A 22,457-nucleotide genomic window follows, 5' to 3' on the forward strand; every position below is an offset into this window, starting at 1 on the left:
GCCAATGAGTATGTGTGCAAATTATAAAATTGTATCCTGCACAGAAGTTTGTTTCCATGTGACGTTTATACTCCCCTTTTCCAAGTGTACAATTAAAATAGTTTAGGTGTAAACCAAAAAAAAGAAAAATGAATTGCTCCTAAGCTTTCCATACAGGAGTAGTCTGAAATGGGAGCAAATTTAAAGAAGTGATTCTGTGCTGATACAATTCCAAAAGATAACTGTACTGCATAGTTTAAGCAGTTCTGTAAACAAATGGCAGGCTAAATATTGTAACATATTTAGGAGTTATGTGATTAAGTGCTAGGAAGGGGTTGTACCTTTTCCTATTTTATTGCAAAGATACACAAAGAGAAGGGGATGCAAAGCAGTAAAGACAGATGCAGGCAAAACTCAAACGGGACTGGTCTTTATACTAACAGAAGCCCAGTGTGTATGTATTACAGGAGGAAACCTTAAGGCTTCAAGTATGCAGTCTTGCACTGAATGGCAAAGTGGCTAAAAGGCCTATTAATACCCGGGAAGATCAGAACAATGTTTTGTGAGGATCTGCGCTCATGTTAGCCTTATAATATGTAAGCTGGAATATTAAATGCTGTTTCTGGGACTTAATAGTGCATAAATGGATAACCTATACTTAACACATAAGCATATAGTGAAGACATTTCTCTCCAAAGTTAGAAGGACTGGAAAGTTTCTTTAATAAGAGGGGGGCAGAGAAAAAGAAAGCTGAAATTTTCCAGAACAGTACAAAGATTGTAATGAAAGCCTACCAAACCACATAACACCTCACAAGTTGTCCATACTTTCTAATGGATGGAATGGTAATGAAATTCACAAATGAAATAAACAAGAAGGATGCTGGTGTGTGGGTAAGCAGGGAAATGCCTCTACAATAACAAATCCTGAGCTAGATGTTTTGGTCAGTCAAGAACTTGGGTTGAAACCAATTGTTATGCCTTGCTAAAGGGGACAAATTGCATATATATGAAACCATATTCTCAGTACTAGAGAGAACCAGAAAGTGAAGTCTAGAAAGTTAAGCGGAGGAACAAAAATAAAGAGTAAGCGTTTAAGAATGGTTATGAAATGATGGAACTACTTGCTTGTTAAATATATCGTGACAGTTATGCACAACCTGGTTACATCTAGATCAGGTTACTGTAACAAGCTTTAAATGGAGCTGCCTTTGATGGGAGACAAGTTTTGGGGAGAATGTAAAAGTATTGGTGTACAACTTCACTGTTTTCTAAACAGTTTCCAAGCCCAAATGCTTTAAAGCCCTACGTGGCTCACAATGTAGATACAGACCATCTCCTCCCAGATAAATCTATACTTCTACTGTCCAACCACCACTTTATCTGGTGGTGACATGGGAGAGGGATGACTCTGTTGTACCTTCTCAACTGTGGACATCCCTGTCCTGAGAGACATCCCTAGCTCCTACCCGAGCTGTCTTTTAAAACCACTTGAAGTCTTTTCTTTTTCAATTCTCATATTTAAATAAAATATATGGCCTGCCTGATATTTGACTTGTGTCTTCCTTTTCTTCTTGGAATTGTCTATCTGTATTGCTTCATGTTTTAGTTTTTCAATTTGTTATGGAATTGTTTTCAATGCTTTTGTTTATAAGCCACTTCAGGAATCTCAACAATGAGATGCAGATGAGATGGGTATCCTACTTTATAGTGGGTATGAATGTTTATCCATTAATCTAATTAAGAGGGTTGTTGTGAGGATAAGTGGGGAACCGTGAGGAAGAATACCCTGAGCTTCTTGGAGGAAGAGTGTGATAAAAATCCAGTATAAATGAATAAAATACAAAATAATAATATCTATTTTACATCTAGGGGAAGCCAAGATGAAGATGAGGCTGGAAAAAATCTGGAATGAATTTCCAAATACATAGAAAAGCTTCCTGGCATATACACATATACTCAAAAAGCAAGTGGATACAAACACAAGCAAGCAAAAGAATTGTCTTAGTCTGGCAAATTAATTGCACTGATATAGTTTAGTAAAGGAAATGGTAAATTCCTTTCAGCCCAATTGCCAACTCAAGTGAGAGAGAGGGAAGCAATAAATACAGTAAATAAATAATGGTTGACTGACAAAGACAAAGTTCCACCTAAGTGGATCTCTATATCTTGAAACAGTGGCCATCTCTGTGGACTCTGGGCCAGCCTTAAGTAATGGGAATTTATGATTTATTTATGTTTTCATACATAAATATAGTATCATTCAGGATATTGTTGACAATTTTGACTTTGAAGAATGAGCCTCTCTTAAAAAGAGGAACAGCTCATGGACATCAACAATACACAAAGCTGCATGGAGTATATTATTATTATTATTATTATTATTATTATTATTATTGAGTCACAAGACCATTTTTCACCATCTCATTCTTCTATTAATGGTAAAAACATCTCTCTGTTTTAAAAAGACTATGGGGCAATTATCTTAGGATACCTATCACAGATCAGTAATGGGGTAAGACATATTAGACTCATGGAGTAAGACATGCCAAGTACATCTCAGTTAGCTTTTCTGTGCAAGAGATACAGTACAAATTTAGTTTGCGTGATATTTAAACATCAGCAATTACTTTCAGTCAATTACTTTCAATGCTAGAATAAGAACTTACTCTACCAAGAACAGCTAAGTTAACTTTATCAACTCTATTAATTGCTGCTAAAATAATCTGGGTAAAACACTGGAAAAAAATATCTCAACTCCCTAGTCCCAGGGAATAGCAGAAATGGATGAGCTAACTCAGGAAATGTACAGACAGAAGGGGGTCATCAGATAGTTAATGTAGTAGATACATAATCTCTTTTGTTATGTACTGGAATTATTTTTGAAGCCATATTAGATTAGAGAGGGGTGTGTGTGTGTGTGCATGAGAGAGAGAGAGAGAGAGAGAGAGAGAGAGAGAGGATTTGTTAGAAATAAAGCATTTATTTTGAAAAGAAGTAATGAGAATTGATATATTGGTTCTGAGAGAATTTTCTTGCTGCTTTTAAAATAATCTTTATTAAGGCTGGCCCAAGTTTGAGCAGCAAATAGCACCCCTCCCCAAGTTAAAGTCCATAGTGCCCAAGGCCAGTTATGGTTTTTTTGTTACCTGATAGCATAATCTACTCAGCATATGTCTACTGAGAAATAATTCCCACTAACTTCAATAAGAGTTACTCTCAGGTAAGTGTGTTTAGGATAGTAGCTTGAGGCAGAAAATCCCAGAAATACCTCTCCGACTTCCAGCCAATAAAAATACAATTGCTTCCTTTTCATGACACCCAGACTCAGCTACCTGAGGTGGCTGCCTCACTTTGCCTAATGGTAGGGCTGGTCCTGCCTATTATTTATAGTACTGAAAGAGCCATTATCTATGTACCAGTGAAAGTTTAGTATTTCTTGGAAGATGGCAAAAAGGTAACTGCCTTGCTTGGAACAGACCACAATGTCCATCTCTCTCCGGCACTGGCTAGTCAAATGCTCCTTGAAGCTCATAAGCAGTGCAGGAAACCAACAGCCCTTCTGTTCCAGCATCAGATAATCAGAGGCATCTTGCCTCTGAATATGGAGTTTCTAGTTTTAGCTATCAGTTAGTAAGCACCAACAGAAGTGCCCTCTTTTAAGGCCATGTTTTAGGCATCACATGGCAGTGAATTCTACATTAAGACTTTGTACCAATAAAAAGCAAAAAGCAAAGCATCATGAACCCAACTATGCCAAGCTAGGAAGTACTGGCATCCTGATTGCAAAGCTTGAATGCAGAGTGTTTCAGGGCAAATGCTACAATCCCTAAACCATTTCAAAGTTAATACAGGCCCTCAGCTTCAATTATGCTCGTGGATTCTTTGGTGTGGGGGTAGGGGTAAGTGATGGAACACAACATCCTGCCTTTTGACTGACTGAGCAGTGGCTGCCAAGGGCCTGTTCTCATAATCAGTTCAGCCCACAACAATTGCTTCCAGCCATGTCTACCTGGAGAGAGAGAGAGATGTGGTCAGGTCCATATTGCTACTTTGCTGATTCTTCTCATATAAAATACCATATTTCTTCGATTGTAAGACGCCATCGATTGTAAGATGCACACTAATTTCAGTACCACCAACAGGAAAAAAAAACCTAAGACACACCCGAGATTCTAAGACGCACCCCATTTTTAGAGATGTGTATATTAGGGGTGTGCACGGACCCCCCGCTCCGCCCCGTGGGCCGATCCGAAAATTTCGGATCGGCCCGCTCCGCCTATACTCCGCTCCTCTTCGCCGCGGAGCTCCGGCTCCGAATCGGAGCTCCGCGGTGGAGGGGGAGTGGTGCCAGGTAAGGCCGGGAGAGGAGGGCGGGGGCAGAGCCCGGTAAGGGACCAAGGGGGAGGGGGGCCTTACCTGCCTCCCTCCGCGGTCCGTCGGCTTCTTCAATTGAGCCCGCGGTTCAGCGAGGAAGTCTGGGCCGCAAGTGCGGCCTAGACTTCCTGGTTGAACCGCGGGCTCAATTGAAGAAGCCGAGGGACCGCGGACGGAGGCAGGTAAGGGAGAGGGGGGGTGTTTACCGGGCCCTGCCGCTGTCGCCGCATGGGCGACAGCGGCAGGGCCCGGTAAACCCCACTTACCTTTCCGGCGGAGCTCCAGATTAAGGCGAAGGATCCGCCTTCACCTTGATCCTCTTCGCCACGCTCTGCCGGCCCCCCAATCCTCTTCGCCTCCGCCTTAAGGGGAGGCGAAGCACCCTGCTCCGCTTCTAATTCGCCGGTCCGATTAGAAGCGGAGCACATCCCTAGTGTATATGGGGAAAAAAGTGTGTCTTAGAATTGAAGAAATACGGTAGTAGGTTTTTAGTAGGGGTGTGCACGGACCTCCCAATCCGCTTCGTGGCCCGATCCGGAAAATCCAGATCAGGCCCGATCCTCTTCGCGACGCTCCGCCCGTCTCCTGCTCCGCTCCGCGGAGCGAGATCCAGCTTCGCCGCCGTCACTATATGGACGGCGGCGGCGCCGCAAGATGAGCCACCCACCCTCCCACCCCGCCCCCTTACCTTCCTCCATCGCAGGCTTCAATTGAGGCCCTGGTTGAAGCCGGAAGAGGCCTCGGCCTTCACTTCCACCTTCAACCGGGGCCTCAATTGAAGCCCGCGACGGAGGAAGGTAAGCGTCCCTCCTCCCTGCTCCCTCACCTGGTGCTGCCGCCGCCACCGCCGCATGGATGGCGGAGCCGGCAGCACCAGATTAGTCCCCCTCCCCTCCCACTTACCTGCAGGCGAAGCTCTGGATTGAGGCGATCCTCTTCGCCTCGATCCGCAGCCCCCCTGACTCTCTTCGCCTCCGCCTTTTCCGGAGGCGAATTAGGCCGCCTCGCTCCTGCTTCTCTGAACCGAAGAGAAGCGGAGCACATCCCTAGTTTTTAGGTAGGTTTTTTTTTTTTTTTGCCAATTGGTATCTTACTTCAGACTTTCAAAGCTGCTGTTGGTTACGTGGGTAGGTTGGTGTACTATGGGCCCAGCAGGCCAACAACCACCAAGCAGAACAGAACGATCTAGTAATTGTATTTTCTGTGTTGATTTATACTGTTTTAGGGCTGCCAAGGTCATTGGTGAAACGAAAAAGAGCAATATGGCTACCAAACCCTTTCATTTATTATCGTTAGACAGCATAATGTATCATTATGTATGACTGAAATGTAAGCTTGCGCAAGAAATAACAAGTAAATGTTGAATAAATACTACACTGATGCAAAATGTATGGAAATTATCAGGTACTCTTAATCAAGATTAGAGGATCTCTGGCCCACAGGGAGAATCAGAAAAGGGAGAAGGGGTGTGAGTGGCTGCAAGAGAAGAGGAGCGGGAGCGCAGCTGGTGCGAGACTCAGCAGCCCCCTCCCAGTGCTGGCTGACTTCGCTCCCCCTACATCTTCCCCAATCGGAGAAGGGGCTGGGGGAAGCTGGCTCAAGCCTCAGCTGGCTCCTCAAGGGGAAACCAAGTTGGGCTTAGCCAGGGCCTCAAGGTCACAGCGTAGTCCCTCCCCCCGCTCTTGCTTCTTGTAGTGGGGGAGGGGGCTTGCCTGATGCCTGGCAGACCAGGCTTAGCCTATGGCTGGAGCTTCCTCATCCTTGATTTAGAGTATCTGATAATTTCTGTACATTTTGCATCAGTGCAGTAGGATTTCAACATTTTGTCATTATTTTTAGAGTAAGCCTACATTTCAATCATATATTGTAGCATATTATGTTGTCTGACAAGAATTTCATTTCATTTCATATATAATTAATGAAATGGTCTGGTAGCTATATTGCTCCCTTTCACCAAGGACCCTGGAAGCCAAAAAACAGTATAAATTGACACAGAAAATACAAATATTAGACGGTTCTAAATAAGTAGGGCCTGAAAGTGGGGTGGGTGGTTGTGGCCCCCTGGGCCCAAAACCTAGCCACATAACCCCCCATAAACTTTAAAAACCTGAGAAATGATACTTTTCATGACAAAGAAAATCATGAGCTACTATTTCATGCCAGTGGAACTGATAAATTAGCAGTATGGACCTGTTTGTGATTGCAGTGTGCCTCTGCTAGTTTGCACAAGATTCATCTGACATGAGATTAGTATGATCCAAATTTATATAAGCCAAATTTAGACCAAATCTTGCATGGGAAGGCAGCACTCCACAACCCTCTCTCCAAGAACTGATGGGACTTGAAGTGTGCACAGGCTGGCATTTTTCTGCAGCTATTACAGACTTGGCTGGCTGCAAAAGGTCTCCTATAGTGCATTCCTCAGTAGGGCAATACAGGAACTGCTGTCTAGTTGGGATTTACTGCAATTCTCTTTGTGGTTAAAATTTGGATGGAGCACAAGTTGTCACAATTTTGTAAAACCAAGGCCCAAATATAGCTACTGAGAGGCTACCAAATCTGGGAACAATTCACATAATTACCAGGAGTAAACAACATGCAACTACTTGGAGTTGACTACTCCCATTAAAACAATGCTTATGCCTGATAATTGTTTTGAGGAGTCTGGAGGCGATGACTGTTTGGAATATTTTTGGAGGGAGCTTCATGGAGTTTTTTGGATGAAATCATTGTGGGAGGGGGGCACTAAAAACAAAACAAGAACAGCAACCAAAAAACCCTATTCCCCCCCCAACAAATCTATCACAAATCCATATAACATGTATGGCACAGAACAATTAACACAGATTCTTGAAAGAGTGGGTGTGAGGTGGGAAAAATCTTTATTTAGCCAAATTTGGGGGTTGGGAAGAGGAAAAGGGGTGCTGATTGGGGAGAAACTAGAAAGGAGTGGTAAGATGCTAACATCTATTTTACATCCAGGAGTATGAATGGTACACACTTGGATTGACCAGAATGCCAATTCCAGCAAGTACTCCGCTGCCCTTCCAGGGTCAAGACAGGCTTGCTCTGTTAGTGATCAGCTTCCATCCTGTGCCAGAAGCAGTGTGAAGGCCAGAGCTCAGAAGGCATGCTTGGGCAGGACTGTCACACACTCCTGTTCCCCACCTCCAATGCCATCCGGTGATTCCAGCCTGCTCAGAAGCTCCAGGCTTCTTCCAAGAGCTTCTTCCAGCTGTCCACGGAGTGCCTGGACCTCCTCCAGCTGCAGGTGCAGAGTCTGTTCTTGTTGAGAGCTGGTGAAGCCATGCAGAAAGGGAAGCAGATTAGGAGGGGTTTATAAAGTTGTTCTGCCATGATCTACTACTTTCATCTGCTTACCACTTACTCTGAACCTTCTAAAGTGCAGCAATAACCCAAGTAAGGCTGATCCCTGCAACTCTCTCTCTCCCTCTCTCTCCTGGGTTCACATGCACATTGGTGGTTAATGAGCTATAGTACTTATTAACCCGCATGTGCCACCTCTGATATAGCGTTCCTGGGTGGTTTTGTTAACCACCCCAGCCAGCCAACCTTACCAGGTTTGCACGTAATGACAAGTCACACCCAGTGAGGTCATTAAGGAAATGAGCTGGCACACACAGGGGTGGTTAACAAGCCACTTGGCTTATTACTCACCCTTGTGTCATGAGAACCAGGTCTCTAGGCCTTAGCTAGACCTAAGGTTTAACCTGGGATCGTCCCAAGGTCGTCCCTGCCTGCTCCCGGGATATCCTGTGTGTCATTTACATGAACAGGCATGACCCCCAGGACGATCCCGGGATGAACCTTAGGTCTAGCTAAGGCCTTAGTATCACTCTCTTCAACGTAGAAAAGTATAGGGAATAGCTATGGATTCAAACATGGGAGACAGAGCTTTCCGCCCCACCTAGATGTGCAAACAGTCCTTCCCAAAAACTATTTGTGGATTAATTATTTAATAAAGTAGCCTACAATCCTTTTAGATGTGTCAGCGGGTAGCAGGCAGTGGGGGGAAAGGAGGGGAAGCAACAAAATCAAAGCAAGAGAAAGGTCCTGGAATTAGGTCATGAGCAACACAGAAAAATCCAGCCTCTCTCTGCAAGATGACCAACCATTACCAGCAGCTAGTGGAGGAGAACAGGAAACCTCCTCACCTGTCAGAATGAGCATGAAACTTCACCAATGTGCTGTAGAACTGCTTTTCTGCTTTCAGGGTTTCATTCAGCTGTTCCTTCTCTGTTGCCAGGCCCTCCAAAACGAGCAACAGCTGCAAGGTGAACAGTCTACTTCACTTTGTGGTAAATGTGAATTTTACTGCTACATACAGACCAACCAGAAACGAGCCTCCCGTCACAATGTATTTCTGATGACACTGCTCTCAAGCGTGACTTGAGCTGCATCCCTGTAGCTTATGGAAAAAGGGTCCCTCAGTCAGATCCAGGCTGTCAGCATGCATGCAGGTAGATCGCATCACATGTCTTACATGTGTGCTGATATCACAAAAAGATGAAATCATGCAGTAAACATCTAGGACATCTGAGAATATAACAGACTATTGTCCTTGGACAGGGCAACTGAGTAAAAAGCCTGCTCACTTAGTTAAGAACTTCATGAGGTCATCAGCCAGTCACTTATTCTCAATCTGGTTTATTTTACAAGGTTGTTGCAAAAATCAAAATGGGGTGGGGAGCCTATGCACCCAGCCCTGAGCTCCTTTGAGGAAGGCAGGACTCAAACCAGCCTGAGGTGAGGAAACATTTTTGTCATACCTGCAGCCTCCTGTTTCCCGTGGCTTCCTGTCCTTGCAATTCCACTCTGGCTACCTTTTCCTGAAGCATCAAAACTTCCTGGGTAAGTCGCTCAATTGCAGGCATTTCTTCAGGGTCGACCAGCTGCATTTGCAAGTCCTGGAAGTCAAGGAGTGTGAGACTTGGAGAATCAGGAAATGCAGTTCATGGTCCAGGCCCTGCATCTACTACAAGCCTTTCAGTTGGTTGTAAGCAAGAGATTTACCACATCATGAAAGTCTTGTGCAGCATCCTAAATGGGAGGCTTTCAGTTAAAAGCCCAACACAGGTCTTTTTGTTACAACTCCACAAAGCCTGGGATTAAACACAAAACAAACAAGCCTGCTTATCATTAAACAATTCTCCTGCTTATTCTTTGGTATTTAAACATAGATTTTCTTCTTTTTGCAGTAAATGTAGAAACCAGAAAGTCAGTGGGATATGCTAGACATGACAAGCCCCACATTAATATCTGCAGGAAGAGAGAAGATACTTGTTGGTAGTCCTACCTTTATAAGTTCTTCTTTGATCTGGATGTTTCTAGTAAGAGATTCAACATCAGAAGCTTGGACCTGCAGCTCCTCCTCCTGGGAGGCCACCACAGACTGAAGAGCAGTGAGTTCCAACTATGAAGAAGAAAGATGAGAGTAAGCAAGAATGGAAGGAGACAGCTTTACAAGAAGAAGTGCCCAAGTTTTCTCATGCTGACTTAGACTAACTTTTTCCTCTGTTGGATTTTCAGGTCATATGGCCAAACTCTTCCAAGAAGAGCCCAGCACATTCTTCCTTTTTCTAGGATAACAGATATTAAACCTGGATGCCATGATATAGGTCATTGAGAGCAGAACTGTGGATCTGGGGATCCCATTGCAGGGGGGTTTAGGGATTCCATTAGTAACACAGGCCTCATGAAGGGAGAAAGCATTGGTTAGGGGAAAGTAATGTACTCCACAGGAACAAGAACGTCCCTAGTAACATTAAAGCCAACTTATGAAATGAAACTATTTCCTGGAAGTGTGGAATGAGATAAAACTGACTTCAGTGTTATCACGCCACTCAGAGATACCGTAAGACAGAAACCTCTGTTTAACAGCAGCAGCAGTGAGGTAAAGGAAATCTACCCAGTCCCCAGACCTGTAGCATGGCACGTGGGCATCCTTCACCATAAAAGGAAGAGTCCAGAACTATGATAAGTACTCTTTCTGACCACTACAAAGACTGTGGGCAGACTGGTTGTGCTGGAAGTGTCCCTAGATATCTCCAGACTCCTCAAACTCACTCTGCTTTCTCTTTCCTTTCGTGTCAACAGCTCAAGTTCCTCTTTGGCATTATTGAGTTCCTCCGCTAGTCTGGCAGTTGTCTCCAAAACACCTGGAGGGAAAGAAAACACAGTCTAAAGATGAAATGATAGGGCCACATGCACCTTTTGGCTAGGTGGGCTGAAAAAGAAGCTGCTTCAAGCAGTGTATTAAAGGCATATTGAAGGAAATTCCCTCAAAAAAGAGATTTCCCCTCTAATATGTTGGGAACATTATCACTTGGTAGAGCCACCTTTTGTGTGTGTGTTTGGTCCTTTTCAATGGCCACTTTGACCCTGTCAAAGTTATCTAATTTTTGGCAGACAAATTGAGAAGTAATGCTCAGATTAAAGGAGTGCAAATTAATGCTCAAACTCATTTAATCAGTCTATATGCAGATATTAAAATATTGGTAATAGAACACCCTAAAGAAGATGCAATAGCCATAAAAAAAAAGAATTAGAGACTTTCCAAAATGTATCTGGTCTTAAGTATTTTTTTCTAAATCTGAATTATTATGTTATAATGTTAACCCCAATACACAATTGGATACTTCTAAAATAATGAGCATACCCCTAGTTAACTCATCTTTTCAATATTTGGGAGTCCAAATTATTAAAAACATCAACAAAACCTTTAGTAATAATTATAGTAAAATTTGGAAGTTTGTGCAAATTGACTTAAAAAGATGGAATCATTTAAACCTTTCATTACTAAGTAGAATATCAACAGCTAAAATGATAGTTCCTAAATTCACTTATCTATTTTGTGTTCCACCAATAGAAGTTCCAACACAACATCTTAAAATCTTGCAAACCAAAATTGAAAAAAAAAATTTAAAGTAAGAAGCCTCGTACTCCAGAACTGTTAAGATGCAGGCCATTAGCTGAGGGAGGATGGAGAGTCCCTACTCTTAAACTGTATTATGAAGCGTATCGACTTAGACACCTCTTATCTTTAATGAATGACTCACAAGAAAAGCAATGGGTACAAATAGAAAGATCTTTATTTAAATAGCCAGACCCAGAAATATATAACCTTTATTAAAAAAGATATCAGAAATGCCTTGAAAAACCAAAATACACTTCATAAAGCACCATTGAGGATATGGAAATACAGGAAGGAGGGCCTTCTGCCTGAATTTCACCAATGATACCTCTTCATAGCCACCCCCAATTTCAAAGGATGGACGTATCCATAAATACAAAAACATTAAAACAGGCAAAATTATTTAGATTAGATTATTACAAAAATGCACTACCTCTTCCATGAGATTTGTGTAGAGACAAACTAAGGAATACAGACATAACCGGGCTTCTCTGGTATCAGTTTAGCACATTTATAAGAAAACCAATAATATTACAACAGGGAACCAGAAATTTATCAGAGTTTGAAACGATATTGATAAACATGTAAGATTTGGGAAACAGACTGGAATTTGCAAATAGAAGAAGCACAATGGTCTGCTATGTGGGGTAAATTTCCATATAAGGCCTCCTCAGCACACTGTAAAGAGATATCCATAAAGTTAACACAAAAATGGTATCCGACTCCAGTATGGGTAGCCCATACTGTTGGCAAAAGTGTGGATTGGCTGGTTCATTTCAACACCTGTGGTGGGAATGTGCAGGAGTTCTGGAAACAGGTCTTTCATGAAATTTCTACTATAATTGGAGCAGAAGTTAATGCAAGCCCGGAATTAGCCCTTTTGCACATATTCAAAGATACCAATGAACTTTTACTAAAAAAGACTTTAAAAGGTGTTTTGCTGATAGCAGCCAAATTATTAATAGCCAGCTGCTGGAAAAATGCAACAGGACTGATGATACAAAAATGGTACAACATAGTATGGGAGCTTGCATTATCAGAAAAACTAACACAAAAAGAAAGAGTGTCAAGGGGATAGAAAAAAAGGGAAACATTCACTGCTGATTGGTGGGACTTTATTACATACACAAATCAAGATGATGCGACAGTACAAGTCCCAGCTGCCTTTCAAAATGTGTGGTTTCAATGAAAAAAAAGTATATTGATAACAAATTGAATTTTCCTGCATGAGCCCATTATTATTATTATTATTATTATTATTATTATTATTATTATTATTTGTATATTTCTTTATCTTTCTTGCTGAAGTTCAAGAACATCATAATGAAATGTATTATATCATGTATGGTTTGGAATACTTACCCTTGAAGTTGTGTTAAAATTGTTGGTAAAGTTGTTTTAACATTGAAAATCAATAAAAGAAGAAATAAAAGAAGAAAAGAAATAGAAGCACTGGAACATAGTACTGACAGTTGATCCAGCTGATCAACATGGTATCATGTTGATACAATGATCAATGGTATCGCCAATTGCTGGGAGCTCCAAGAGAATCATTCCCTTGGTTTAGGTTATTCATCAGAGCAACCAAAGATGTTTCAATGCCAAAACTGAGCCAAGAGCCAAGTTGTAATGAATCCAAATAATGTGTGGCATCCAAGTATGCCTGGCTTTGTACAGCAACCACCCACACTAGCACTTTGCCTAAGAAACTGAAAAGTCAGCTGGGTAGCAAGACTCCTTCCCCAGCCTGGTGCCTTCCAAATGTATTTGACTAGGACAGCCATAAACCCAACCTCTGGGGGGTGATGGGAATTGTAGTCCAACATATCTGGAGGGCACCAGACTGGGGAGGGCTGCCAGAAATCAATAATTCCTGGCTAGTCTGCCATGGAATCTTCAACATACAAGAACAGGTTCTTCCAGCAGCCTGTCTCCAGCATTAGCTCCTGAGGAAGGATGATCGAATCCGAAACGTTGAGCATTTTATATACAAACAAGAATTATTAAAGAATTTTAACTGTTTCAGTAGCACTAGAGCCTATCTCTCACTTCTTACTTAGTCTGCCATGCAATTGGCTCTAATTCTGGAATTATCCCACTACACTATTAGAATATAAGGCTATGCGGCAGGGTTTTGCTATTTTATTGTTTTACTCTGTACAGCACCATGTACATGATGGTGCTAAATAAATAAATAAATAAATAAATACACCACCAGCCTTTCTGCTCCACCAGCAAAGAACACAATATCTGAGCTCATCTACAAGTGACCCATACTATACTTGTCTTCCAGCAATGACTGATCCCACATTTTGACAGTGATTCCTAAACACAACTCCCTCACGAATCTCCCTACCACAAAGGGGCACTCACTGACCAAAGCCTTTAGAGACCACATGTTACATGAAGTAGCAGAACTGAGCAAGCAAGAAGCCATTCTGGGTCATGCTGAGCAGAAACTGCTTATGAACCAACCTTTCTCCATCCTGGATCTGATATCTCCTCTTTTAGAGATCATGGTAGTGGTGTTCTTGCCAGAGCTTTCTTGCTTCGTTGCCTAAGAACACAATGCATACATTTATTTACTGATATTTCATAGATTTTGAAGGTCTGAACAGGATTTTAACTCCAAAGTAAACTGGCTGAAGTGAGAAACTAGCTTTCCCACAGTCTGTGAGCTGTTAAAAGTCCCCTCCATCCAGCAAATCCTAATTCTACTCATTCACCTCCATATTGCTGTTGTCTCTTTAAGCCTCAAGGAAAGAAGGGGAGACTTACAGGCTCTGCTCTTAACACACTTTTTGGGGGGCACCTCTGAATTGCACAATAAGGACCAAATATGCAACATTAGATGCTTCACTAGAAAGCACATCAGGGTTTCAGGGTTTCTTAAAATTTAATTGGTCTGCCCAATGTGTTCAAAAACCAAACCAAACAAACAAAACCAGCATCTTGCTCCTGGCAATCCACTCTGAAGTTTGCAAGCTAAATTTGACTATTTTAGCACTTTATAGCATGGAAAGCACCAATTCTTTTTGTAAAAAATAAAATAAAAATTTGCTGCTACCACCAAATTTGGCAGTGTGCTGCTGATGGCCTCCTAGGGGCCTCATGTTGCTCACCCTGATTTAATCTAACCCCTTGCTCAAGTGTAGGATCTGTAACACAGGATGCAACTACTACATCTTTGACAGATGGCTGTCCAGAGCTGCTTAAATAGCTCCCGAGAAAGAGAGTGTACCACTTTCTGAAGTGGTCTGTTCTACTATAACCAACCATTAAGAAGTTTCTCCTAATGTTTAGCCTAAATCTGCTTCCTTGCAATTTCCAAGTAATTGGTTCTAATTCTGCCCACTGGTGCAACAGAGAACAAGTCTGCTGCACATTCTCTAAGATAGCTCTTCAGATATTTGAAGAACACCAATTATGTTTCCCCTTTTCTCTTCTCCAGGGTAAACATACTCGGCTCTTTCAATCATTCCTCCTACAACTTGGTTTCCAGACTCCTCAGCATCCTGGTCAACCTTTTCTCTTGTCGATATCCTTCTAAGAACGCAGCACCTGAACTAGACACACTGCCCCAGATGTGGCCTTGACCAGCACAGGATAGGAATGGAACTATTATTTTCTAAATTATTGTGATCCGGATGCTAAGTTTCTGTAAATGCAGCCTATGATTACATTAGCTTTTTTAGCAGCTGCATCACAAGGCAGCCTCATGTTCAGCTAATGATAAACTGACCTAGATCCTTTTCAGAAGTACTGCTGCCAAGCGAGGTTTCCTTCACCCTGCACTTATTGTTAATCTCCTTTCCTGCACACGTATGGGCTTTGCGCTTGTGCGGAGCCTCGCATTGGGTACTTCAACAGCTGAGGAAAACTTTTTGGGCAGGAACTCCTCCCCCAATGCTACTGCGCATGTGTTGCAGGTTCCAATGTTTCAAGGTTCCAGCGTTTCAACTTGCCAATGTTTCAAGGAGGTGCGATCTAATAGTAATGGGGGACTTCATTTACCCCGATATCTCTTGGGAGACAAATTCTGCCAGACGTGCCCCCCACCCCCAAAAAATCCTGACATGTGTGTCTGATAACATTCTCCTACAGAAAGTGGAGGAAGTAACTAGAGGATCTGCTATCCTTGACTTGATTCTGACCAATAGAGATGACTTAGTAGATAAAGTGGCAGTTACAGGAACTCTGGGGGAAAGTGACCATGTCATACTTGAGTTCCTGATTTTAAAGGAAGCAAAAGCTGAGTGTAGCCATACATGTACTCTGGATTTTAGGAAAGCTGATTTTAATAAACTCAGAACTATGATAAGTAAGGTCCCGTAGCAAATGAGCCTAATAAGAAAGGAGTCCAAGATGAGACGAGAAGACGGTGGGGAGACATGATAGTACTCTTCAAGTACTTGAAAGTTTGTCACACAGAGGAGGGCCAAGATCTCTTCTCAATCACCCCAAAGTGCAGGACACGGAATGATGGGCTCAAGTTATAGGAAGGCAGATTCCGGCTGGACATCAGGAAAACCTGTTAGAGCAGTACGACAATGGAACCAATTACCTAGGGAGGTTGTGGGCTCTCCCACACTAGAGGTATTCAAGAGGCAGCTGGACAACCATCTGTGAGGTATGCTTTAATGTGGATTCCTGCATTCAGCAGAGGGTTGGACTTGATGGCCTTATCAGCCCCTCCCAACTCTACTATTCTATGATTCTATGATCATCCAGCCTACATTTTTCCATCTTGTCAACAAGGATGTCATGGGAGACTTTGTCAAATGCTTTGCTGAAATCAACATCATAGAATCATGCTATACATTCCCATGCTCTATAAAAAAACCCAAAAACCCAGAGGGATGGAAGAATACTGAGGCGAAATAAGAATTAAGTAGTTCTGCCTTCTCTTCCTCTCCTATTAACAATTCACTATCTTCCTTAAGCGCCAGACTTACCCCTTCCTTGGTCTTCTTCCACTTAACATTGTCAACGAAGACCTTTCTGTTGTATTTAACATCCCTTGCAAGCATTTAGTCATTCTGGGCTTTAGCCTTCCTGAACACTATCTTTGCAGGTTTGGGCTACTCTATTATACTCATCCTTGGTTATCTGTCCTTCTTCCAGCTTGTGGACATGTCCTTTTGAAGTTTCATCTCACAGAGCTGCCTATGAAGCCATACAATTCCATTTTTTCTTTCAATTGGGGCTGTCTTTTAAAAAGCATCTAGAAAGAGCAATCGGATCAGGATGCAGCTGCTTGAGCATTAACTGGGGCAGACTGTTTGGAATATATAATGTCAGTTCTTCAACAATGGTTTTTGCACAAGAATTGCCACTTCAGGCACAATCACAATCTATTCTAATCAAACCTACAATGCCCAATACTTTTTTGTGTTTTCTCATATTTCCTAAGCCTGGAAATCTATTTATTTCTTAGGACTTGCATGCAATGCCTAGAAGGCTGGTCATGTAATATGTTTTCAATTTAGCCTTGTTCAGTACTTTGGCTGACACCATTCATCAGTGAATAGAATTCCTATATATTCTGTAGAACACCTGATTACTTTGCCTGTAAAATATGTGTTCAATTGTACATGAGTGACAAAAGCCCTATAAGACACTGTTCCTTGACCCTGGGATCTAGAGTCAATTCCTGTTTGAATTCTGAACAGAAGCCTGTCTCATTTACTCACATAGATTTTGGGCCCTTTAAATCCTATCAGCAGCACTGCCTCCTGCTGTCCTCGAGATGGAAACTGGCCGAAGCAGGAGAGACACTCTGATGGCCCCTGTTTCCTATGCCCCAAAAATGCCAGCAGGGACTAAAGCACTTTTGGACTTGTTGTTCTGGATGAGGAGGCCGACCTGGCATGCTTCACAGAAACCTGGCATGCTTCACAGATGACAGTGGCCTGACATGGGCCCAGGCCCTCCCAGCTGGGTACTGTGTTAGTGAGCAGGTGAGGAAAAGTGGGCAGGGGGGCGGAGTAGCTGTGGTCTACAAAGACAATCTTAATCTGATCAGACTTCCTGTCAGAAAATTGAATCACATTGAGTGTGTTTACCTGAGTCTGAAGACCAAGGATAGACTGGGGATTCTGTTAGTGTACCGGCCACCCCGCTGCCTATCAGACTCCCTGGCCGAGCTCACAGAACTGGTGTTGGAGTCGCCCAGGCTTTTTGGTCCTGGGCGACTTCAACATCCCATTCAGGACAGGGTTGTCAGGTGCAGCTCGGGAGTTCATGGCATCCATGACAAACATGGGCCTATCCCAACTGGTCTCTGGACCCACACATTCAGCAGGTCATACCCTTGATGCTGTTTTCAGTTCTGAACAGACAGATCTGTGGGTGGAGGTGATAAATGCCTCTGCGTTGTCATGGACAGACCATTTTCTGATCAGGGTTAGTATCATGGCTACCATCCGCCCCTGCAGGGGTGGTGGACCTATTAAGATGGTCCGCCCTCGAAGGCTGATGGATCCTCTTGGATTCCAGAAAGCCTTAGTGGGTGCTATGGCTGGTATTGTCGACAATCCTGTCAATAGATGGAATCAAGACCTAACTAGGGCTATCAACACGATTGTCCCCAAACGTCCTCTTCGACCTGCTTCCAATCAGGCACCTTGGTACACAGAAGATCTCAGGAAGTTGAAGCGGGAAGGTCAACGACTGGAGCGCTGATGGTAGAAAACTCGACTCACAAGACACGATATAGAGAACATCTTCGTTCCTATGGGGTGGCAATACGTGCAGCAAAGAAAGCTTTCTTCTCTGCCCGCACTGCATCTGCGAATTCGCATCCAGCAGAACTGTTCAGGGTGGTGAGGGGTCTAACTCAGGCACCTCCTCCCCTGAACCCAGTTTTAGAGCCTTCAGTAGTTCGCTGTGATGCATTTAATGATCATTTCACAGATAAAATCTCTCGGATAAGAGCCAATTTAAATGCCATCGTTATAATAGAAGCTGAAGATGAGGTGTCCAGCAACTCAGTGAGTAGGATTACACTGGATCAGCTTCAGTTGGTGAATACTGAGGATGTGGACATGCTGCTTGAACGAGTAAGGAAGACAACTTATCCTCTTGATCCCTGTCCTTCTTGGCTGGTCGCCCAGGGAGGAGATGCAGTTAGACTACAACTACAAAATATTATTAATGCATCTCTCAGGGAGGGGAGTTTTCCATCATGTTTAAAAAAAGCAGTGGTACGACCGCTTCTAAAAAAAGCCCTCCCTGGACCCCCTGGACCTTAATAATTACAGACCAGTATCAAATCTTCCATTTTTGGGCAAGGAGATTGAGAGGGCAGTTGCCTTCCAACTCCAAGCAGATTTGGATGATACAGGTTTTTTTAGACCAATTTCAAACGGGCTTTAGGGTGGGATACGGAGTTGAGACAGCTATGGTCACCTTAGTGGATGATCTCTGCCTGAGTATTGACAGGGGGAGTGTGTCCCTGCTGGTGCTTTTGGACCTTTCAGCAGCTTTCGATACCATCGACCATGGTATCCTTCTGGAACGCCTGAGGGGTTTGGGAATTGGGGGCGCTGTGCTGCAGTGGTTCTGGTCCTACCTCTAAGGTAGGTTCCAGATGGTGATGCTTGGGGATAGTTGCTCCTCAAAAAAGGAGCTGTTGTATGGTGTACCACAAGGTGCCATCCTATCCCCAATGCTGTTTAACATCTACATGAAACCGCTGGGAGAGATGACACCCAAATATATTTCTCTATGCCTTCAGTAACAGCATCAGCTAAAGATAGTGTGTCTCCTCTGAATGAATGCTTGGAGGCAGTAATGGGCTGGATGAGGAAAAACAAACTGAAGCTGAATCCAGACAAAACAGAGGTGCTTGCTGTCAAGGGCTCTGACCTAGGTTTGGAGGTGTGTCAACCTGTTCTGGATGGGGCTACACTCCCCCTGAAAGACTGTGTTCAGTTTGGGGATGCTCCTGGATCCGTCGCTCCAAATGACAGCCCAGATAAATGCGACGGCCAGGAGTGCCTACTATCAGCTTCGGCTGATACGCCAGCTGCACCCCTTCTTGGAGTCAGAAGACCTAAAGACGGTTGTGCACGCGCTGGTAAACTCAAGGCTAGATTTCTGCAATGCGCTGTACATAGGGCTACCATTGTACCTAGTTTGGAAACTTCAACTAGTTCAAAATATGGCAGCCAGGTTGGTCACCAGTACATCTAGAGGTGAGCATATTACCCCAACATTAAAATCACTCCACTGGCTGCCGATTAGTTTCCGGGCAAAGTACCAAGCGTTAAAGTACCTTTAAAGCCCTAAATGGTTTGAGTCCAGGTTTCCTGTGGGATCGCCTTCTCCCATACAGTCCGCCTCGCACATTCAGGTCCTCTGGGGAGAACTTACTTTAGTCAGCCAAGACTAGGCTGACATCAGTTTCCCAGAGGACCTTTTCTTCTGTAGCCCCTGGATTACGGAACGGCTTGCCGGGGGAGATTCGTAATATTAAGATAGCTTTGAAAACTAGGCTTTTCCGGCAGGCCTACCCAGATTAATGTAAAATCAAGAATTTTAAAGATGTGTTGATTCCTGTACTAATGTTGTTCCATGCCTCAATCCAAAGGGATAGGCGGGTAATAAATAAATAAATATATTATTATTATTATTATTATTATTATTATTATTATTATTATTATTATTATTGCAATATCTCACAGTATTACATGCTTCTTTCAAAACTATCAGTCTTCAAGTTTTCTGCATAATCACTCCCTCCCTCTTTGGCATAGCCTACGCAATTAAAGAAGATCTATCTTCCCACCCCACCCCACCCCATATGGGACCCTGGCCCTGAGCACAAGTGATGAAAGTGGAGCAAGCTGGGTTGGACTCAGTGGCCTTATAGGACCCTTCCAACTTTACTATTCTATGATTCTATGACTGAAGATGGAACAGCCTGCTCAGGATACAAAATCTTACCTGGGATCTCCATTTGTTCAGCCCTTTTCATTTGCCAAAGAAGCCTCATCTCTCCACAAAGGTCTATTAATCCATTCCCAGCTAAGCTTTCTGTACTCGCTTCTTGCCAACCCCCCAACTTGTCTGGCACCCAGCTCTTTGCCTTTCACTCGCCCAGGCAACATATGCTATCTCACAAACATGCATTCTTACTTCAAGAGCTGCGTCATTTTTTATTAGCTGGGCAGTGGAAGCAGATGCTTTCTGTTGAAGATTGTGGCCCATCAGCTGTTGACGCAGGACTTGCAACTCACAATTTCTTTCTAACAGAGCTTGTGCCATCTTCGCAGAATATATCTAATAAGGCAAGAAGGAGAGATAAAGACAGGAAGTAACAATTAACTGCTGGTACAGGAAAAGTTTCAGCATACGCAGGGGTGTTCAACACAAAGATGCGGGCCATATATAGGCCCTTGGGGTTTTTTGAGGCCCCTGACACTTCCGCAAGTCACTGCCACCACCAAAATTGCTATTGTTTGAGGCTTCCAGAAATATGCATTAAAACAAAGGGGCAGGCTCAGTCTTGCTTGAAAGGGCAAAAAAAGGCTTATTTTGGTGGCAATTTCAGCAGGGGTGTGTGTGTGTGTGTGTGTGTGTGTGTGTGTGTGTGTGTGTTGGTTTCCAGAGATGGGAAATAAGCCACCAAGTTTCTACCATAAGAAAGGACATAAGAATTGGACATTGTTTACTTGGACTTCTAAAAGGCTTTTGATAAAGTCCCTCAACAAAGACTCCTGAACAAACTAAGCAGTCATGGAATAAGGAGAGAGGTCTTCTAATGGATCAGTAACTAGTTAAAGAACAGAAAGCAGAGAGTAGGAATAAATAGTCAATTCTCCCAATCGAGAAAAGTAAATAGTGGGGTCCCACTGGGATTGGTATTGGGACCAATTCTTTTCAACTTGTTCATAAATGATCTGGAATTAGGAGTGAGCAGTGAAGTGACACCAAATTATTTAAGGTTGTTAAAATACAAAGGGATTGTGAAGAGCTCCAAAGGGATCTCTCCAAGCTGGGAGAGTGGGTTTCCAAATGGCAGATGTGGTTCAATGTAAGCAAGTGTAAGGTGATGCATGTTGGGGCAAAAGAAACCAACTTCAAGTATAACCTGATGGGATCTGAGCTGGCAGTGACCAAACAAGAAAGAGATCTTGGGGTTATGGTGGACAGCTCGATGAAAGTATTAATCCAGTGTGCGGCTGCTGTAAAAAAGGTAAACTCCACATTAGGCATTATACGAAAAGGAACTGAGAATAAAAGTGCCAGTATCATACTGCCTTTATGGTGTGACCACCTTTGAAATGGACAGGTTGCTTACCTGTAACTGTGGTTCTTTGAGTGGTCATCTGCGCAGTCGCACATATGGGCTCTGCACCTGCACGAAGCCCCGCTTCGGGAATTTTCCATAGCTAAGAGCCATTTTGGGCGGGCAACACTCCCCTCTCTACTGCGCATGTGCAGGAGGGTTCCCGCCCAGATTCCCCAGTTCTTCTGAGACCTGAAGGCCTCGTCTGAGGAATATATACACCTGCAGGTGTACCTGAAAAAACTACTAGAAGTAACATTAGTAATACTTGATGGACACCAAGAGGGGAGTATGGTGGGTGGGTTGTGTGACTGCACAGATGACCACTCGAGGAACCACAGTTACAGGTAAGCAACCTGTCCTTCTTCTTTGTGGTCTCTGTGCATCACACATATGGGCGATTAGCAACCTTTACTCACCGGAGGAGGGTTGGTGTCCTTAAGTGAATACAGATGACAACACTGCTCTACCAAATGAGCAGTCAGATCTTGACCTGACGTCCAGTTTGTAGAGTGAATGTCATTGGTCGAGCCCATGTTGCTGCTTTACATATTTCTGGAACAGTTATGCCACGATGAAAGGCAGATGATGTAGAGACAGCTGTAGTAGACTGACCCCTGACCAACGTCGGAGGGTCTAATTTCTGTAACTGGTAGGCCAAGATAATACATTGCACCAACCACGAAGAGAGTCTTTGAGATGAGACTGGTAGACCTTTTTTACGCTGTCCATGACACACAAATAGGCGTTGTGACTGGCGGAAAGGAGCAGTGCGATCCTTATAGGAAGCTAAGGCCCTTCTAACATCTAATGAGTGTTACGTCTTTTCCAAGGGAGATGAAGGGGAACGAAAGAAAGTTGGTAGGACGATGTC

At 43.3% G+C, this 22,457-nt stretch overlaps 1 protein-coding gene across 5 annotated transcripts in view; it reads right to left on the minus strand.

The window, feature by feature from the left end:
* PDE4DIP (phosphodiesterase 4D interacting protein) overlaps nucleotides 1–22,457 on the minus strand; it is a 282,371-nt gene that overhangs the window by 132,431 nt on the left and 127,483 nt on the right. For all 5 annotated transcript variants that reach the window (XM_063133148.1, XM_063133164.1, XM_063133171.1 and 2 more), the window contains 7 exons: nucleotides 20,431–20,574; nucleotides 13,765–13,846; nucleotides 10,443–10,534; nucleotides 9,673–9,789; nucleotides 9,146–9,283; nucleotides 8,531–8,643; nucleotides 7,524–7,651 (listed from right to left, as the gene is read on the minus strand). In XM_063133148.1, the coding sequence (XP_062989218.1) occupies nucleotides 7,524–7,651; nucleotides 8,531–8,643; nucleotides 9,146–9,283; nucleotides 9,673–9,789; nucleotides 10,443–10,534; nucleotides 13,765–13,846; nucleotides 20,431–20,574 (814 nt within the window). The remainder of the gene's footprint in view (nucleotides 1–7,523; nucleotides 7,652–8,530; nucleotides 8,644–9,145; nucleotides 9,284–9,672; nucleotides 9,790–10,442; nucleotides 10,535–13,764; nucleotides 13,847–20,430; nucleotides 20,575–22,457) is intronic.

Source organism: Elgaria multicarinata, chromosome 1, assembly GCF_023053635.1.
Source record: "Elgaria multicarinata webbii isolate HBS135686 ecotype San Diego chromosome 1, rElgMul1.1.pri, whole genome shotgun sequence".
NCBI lineage: Eukaryota > Metazoa > Chordata > Lepidosauria > Squamata > Anguidae > Elgaria > Elgaria multicarinata.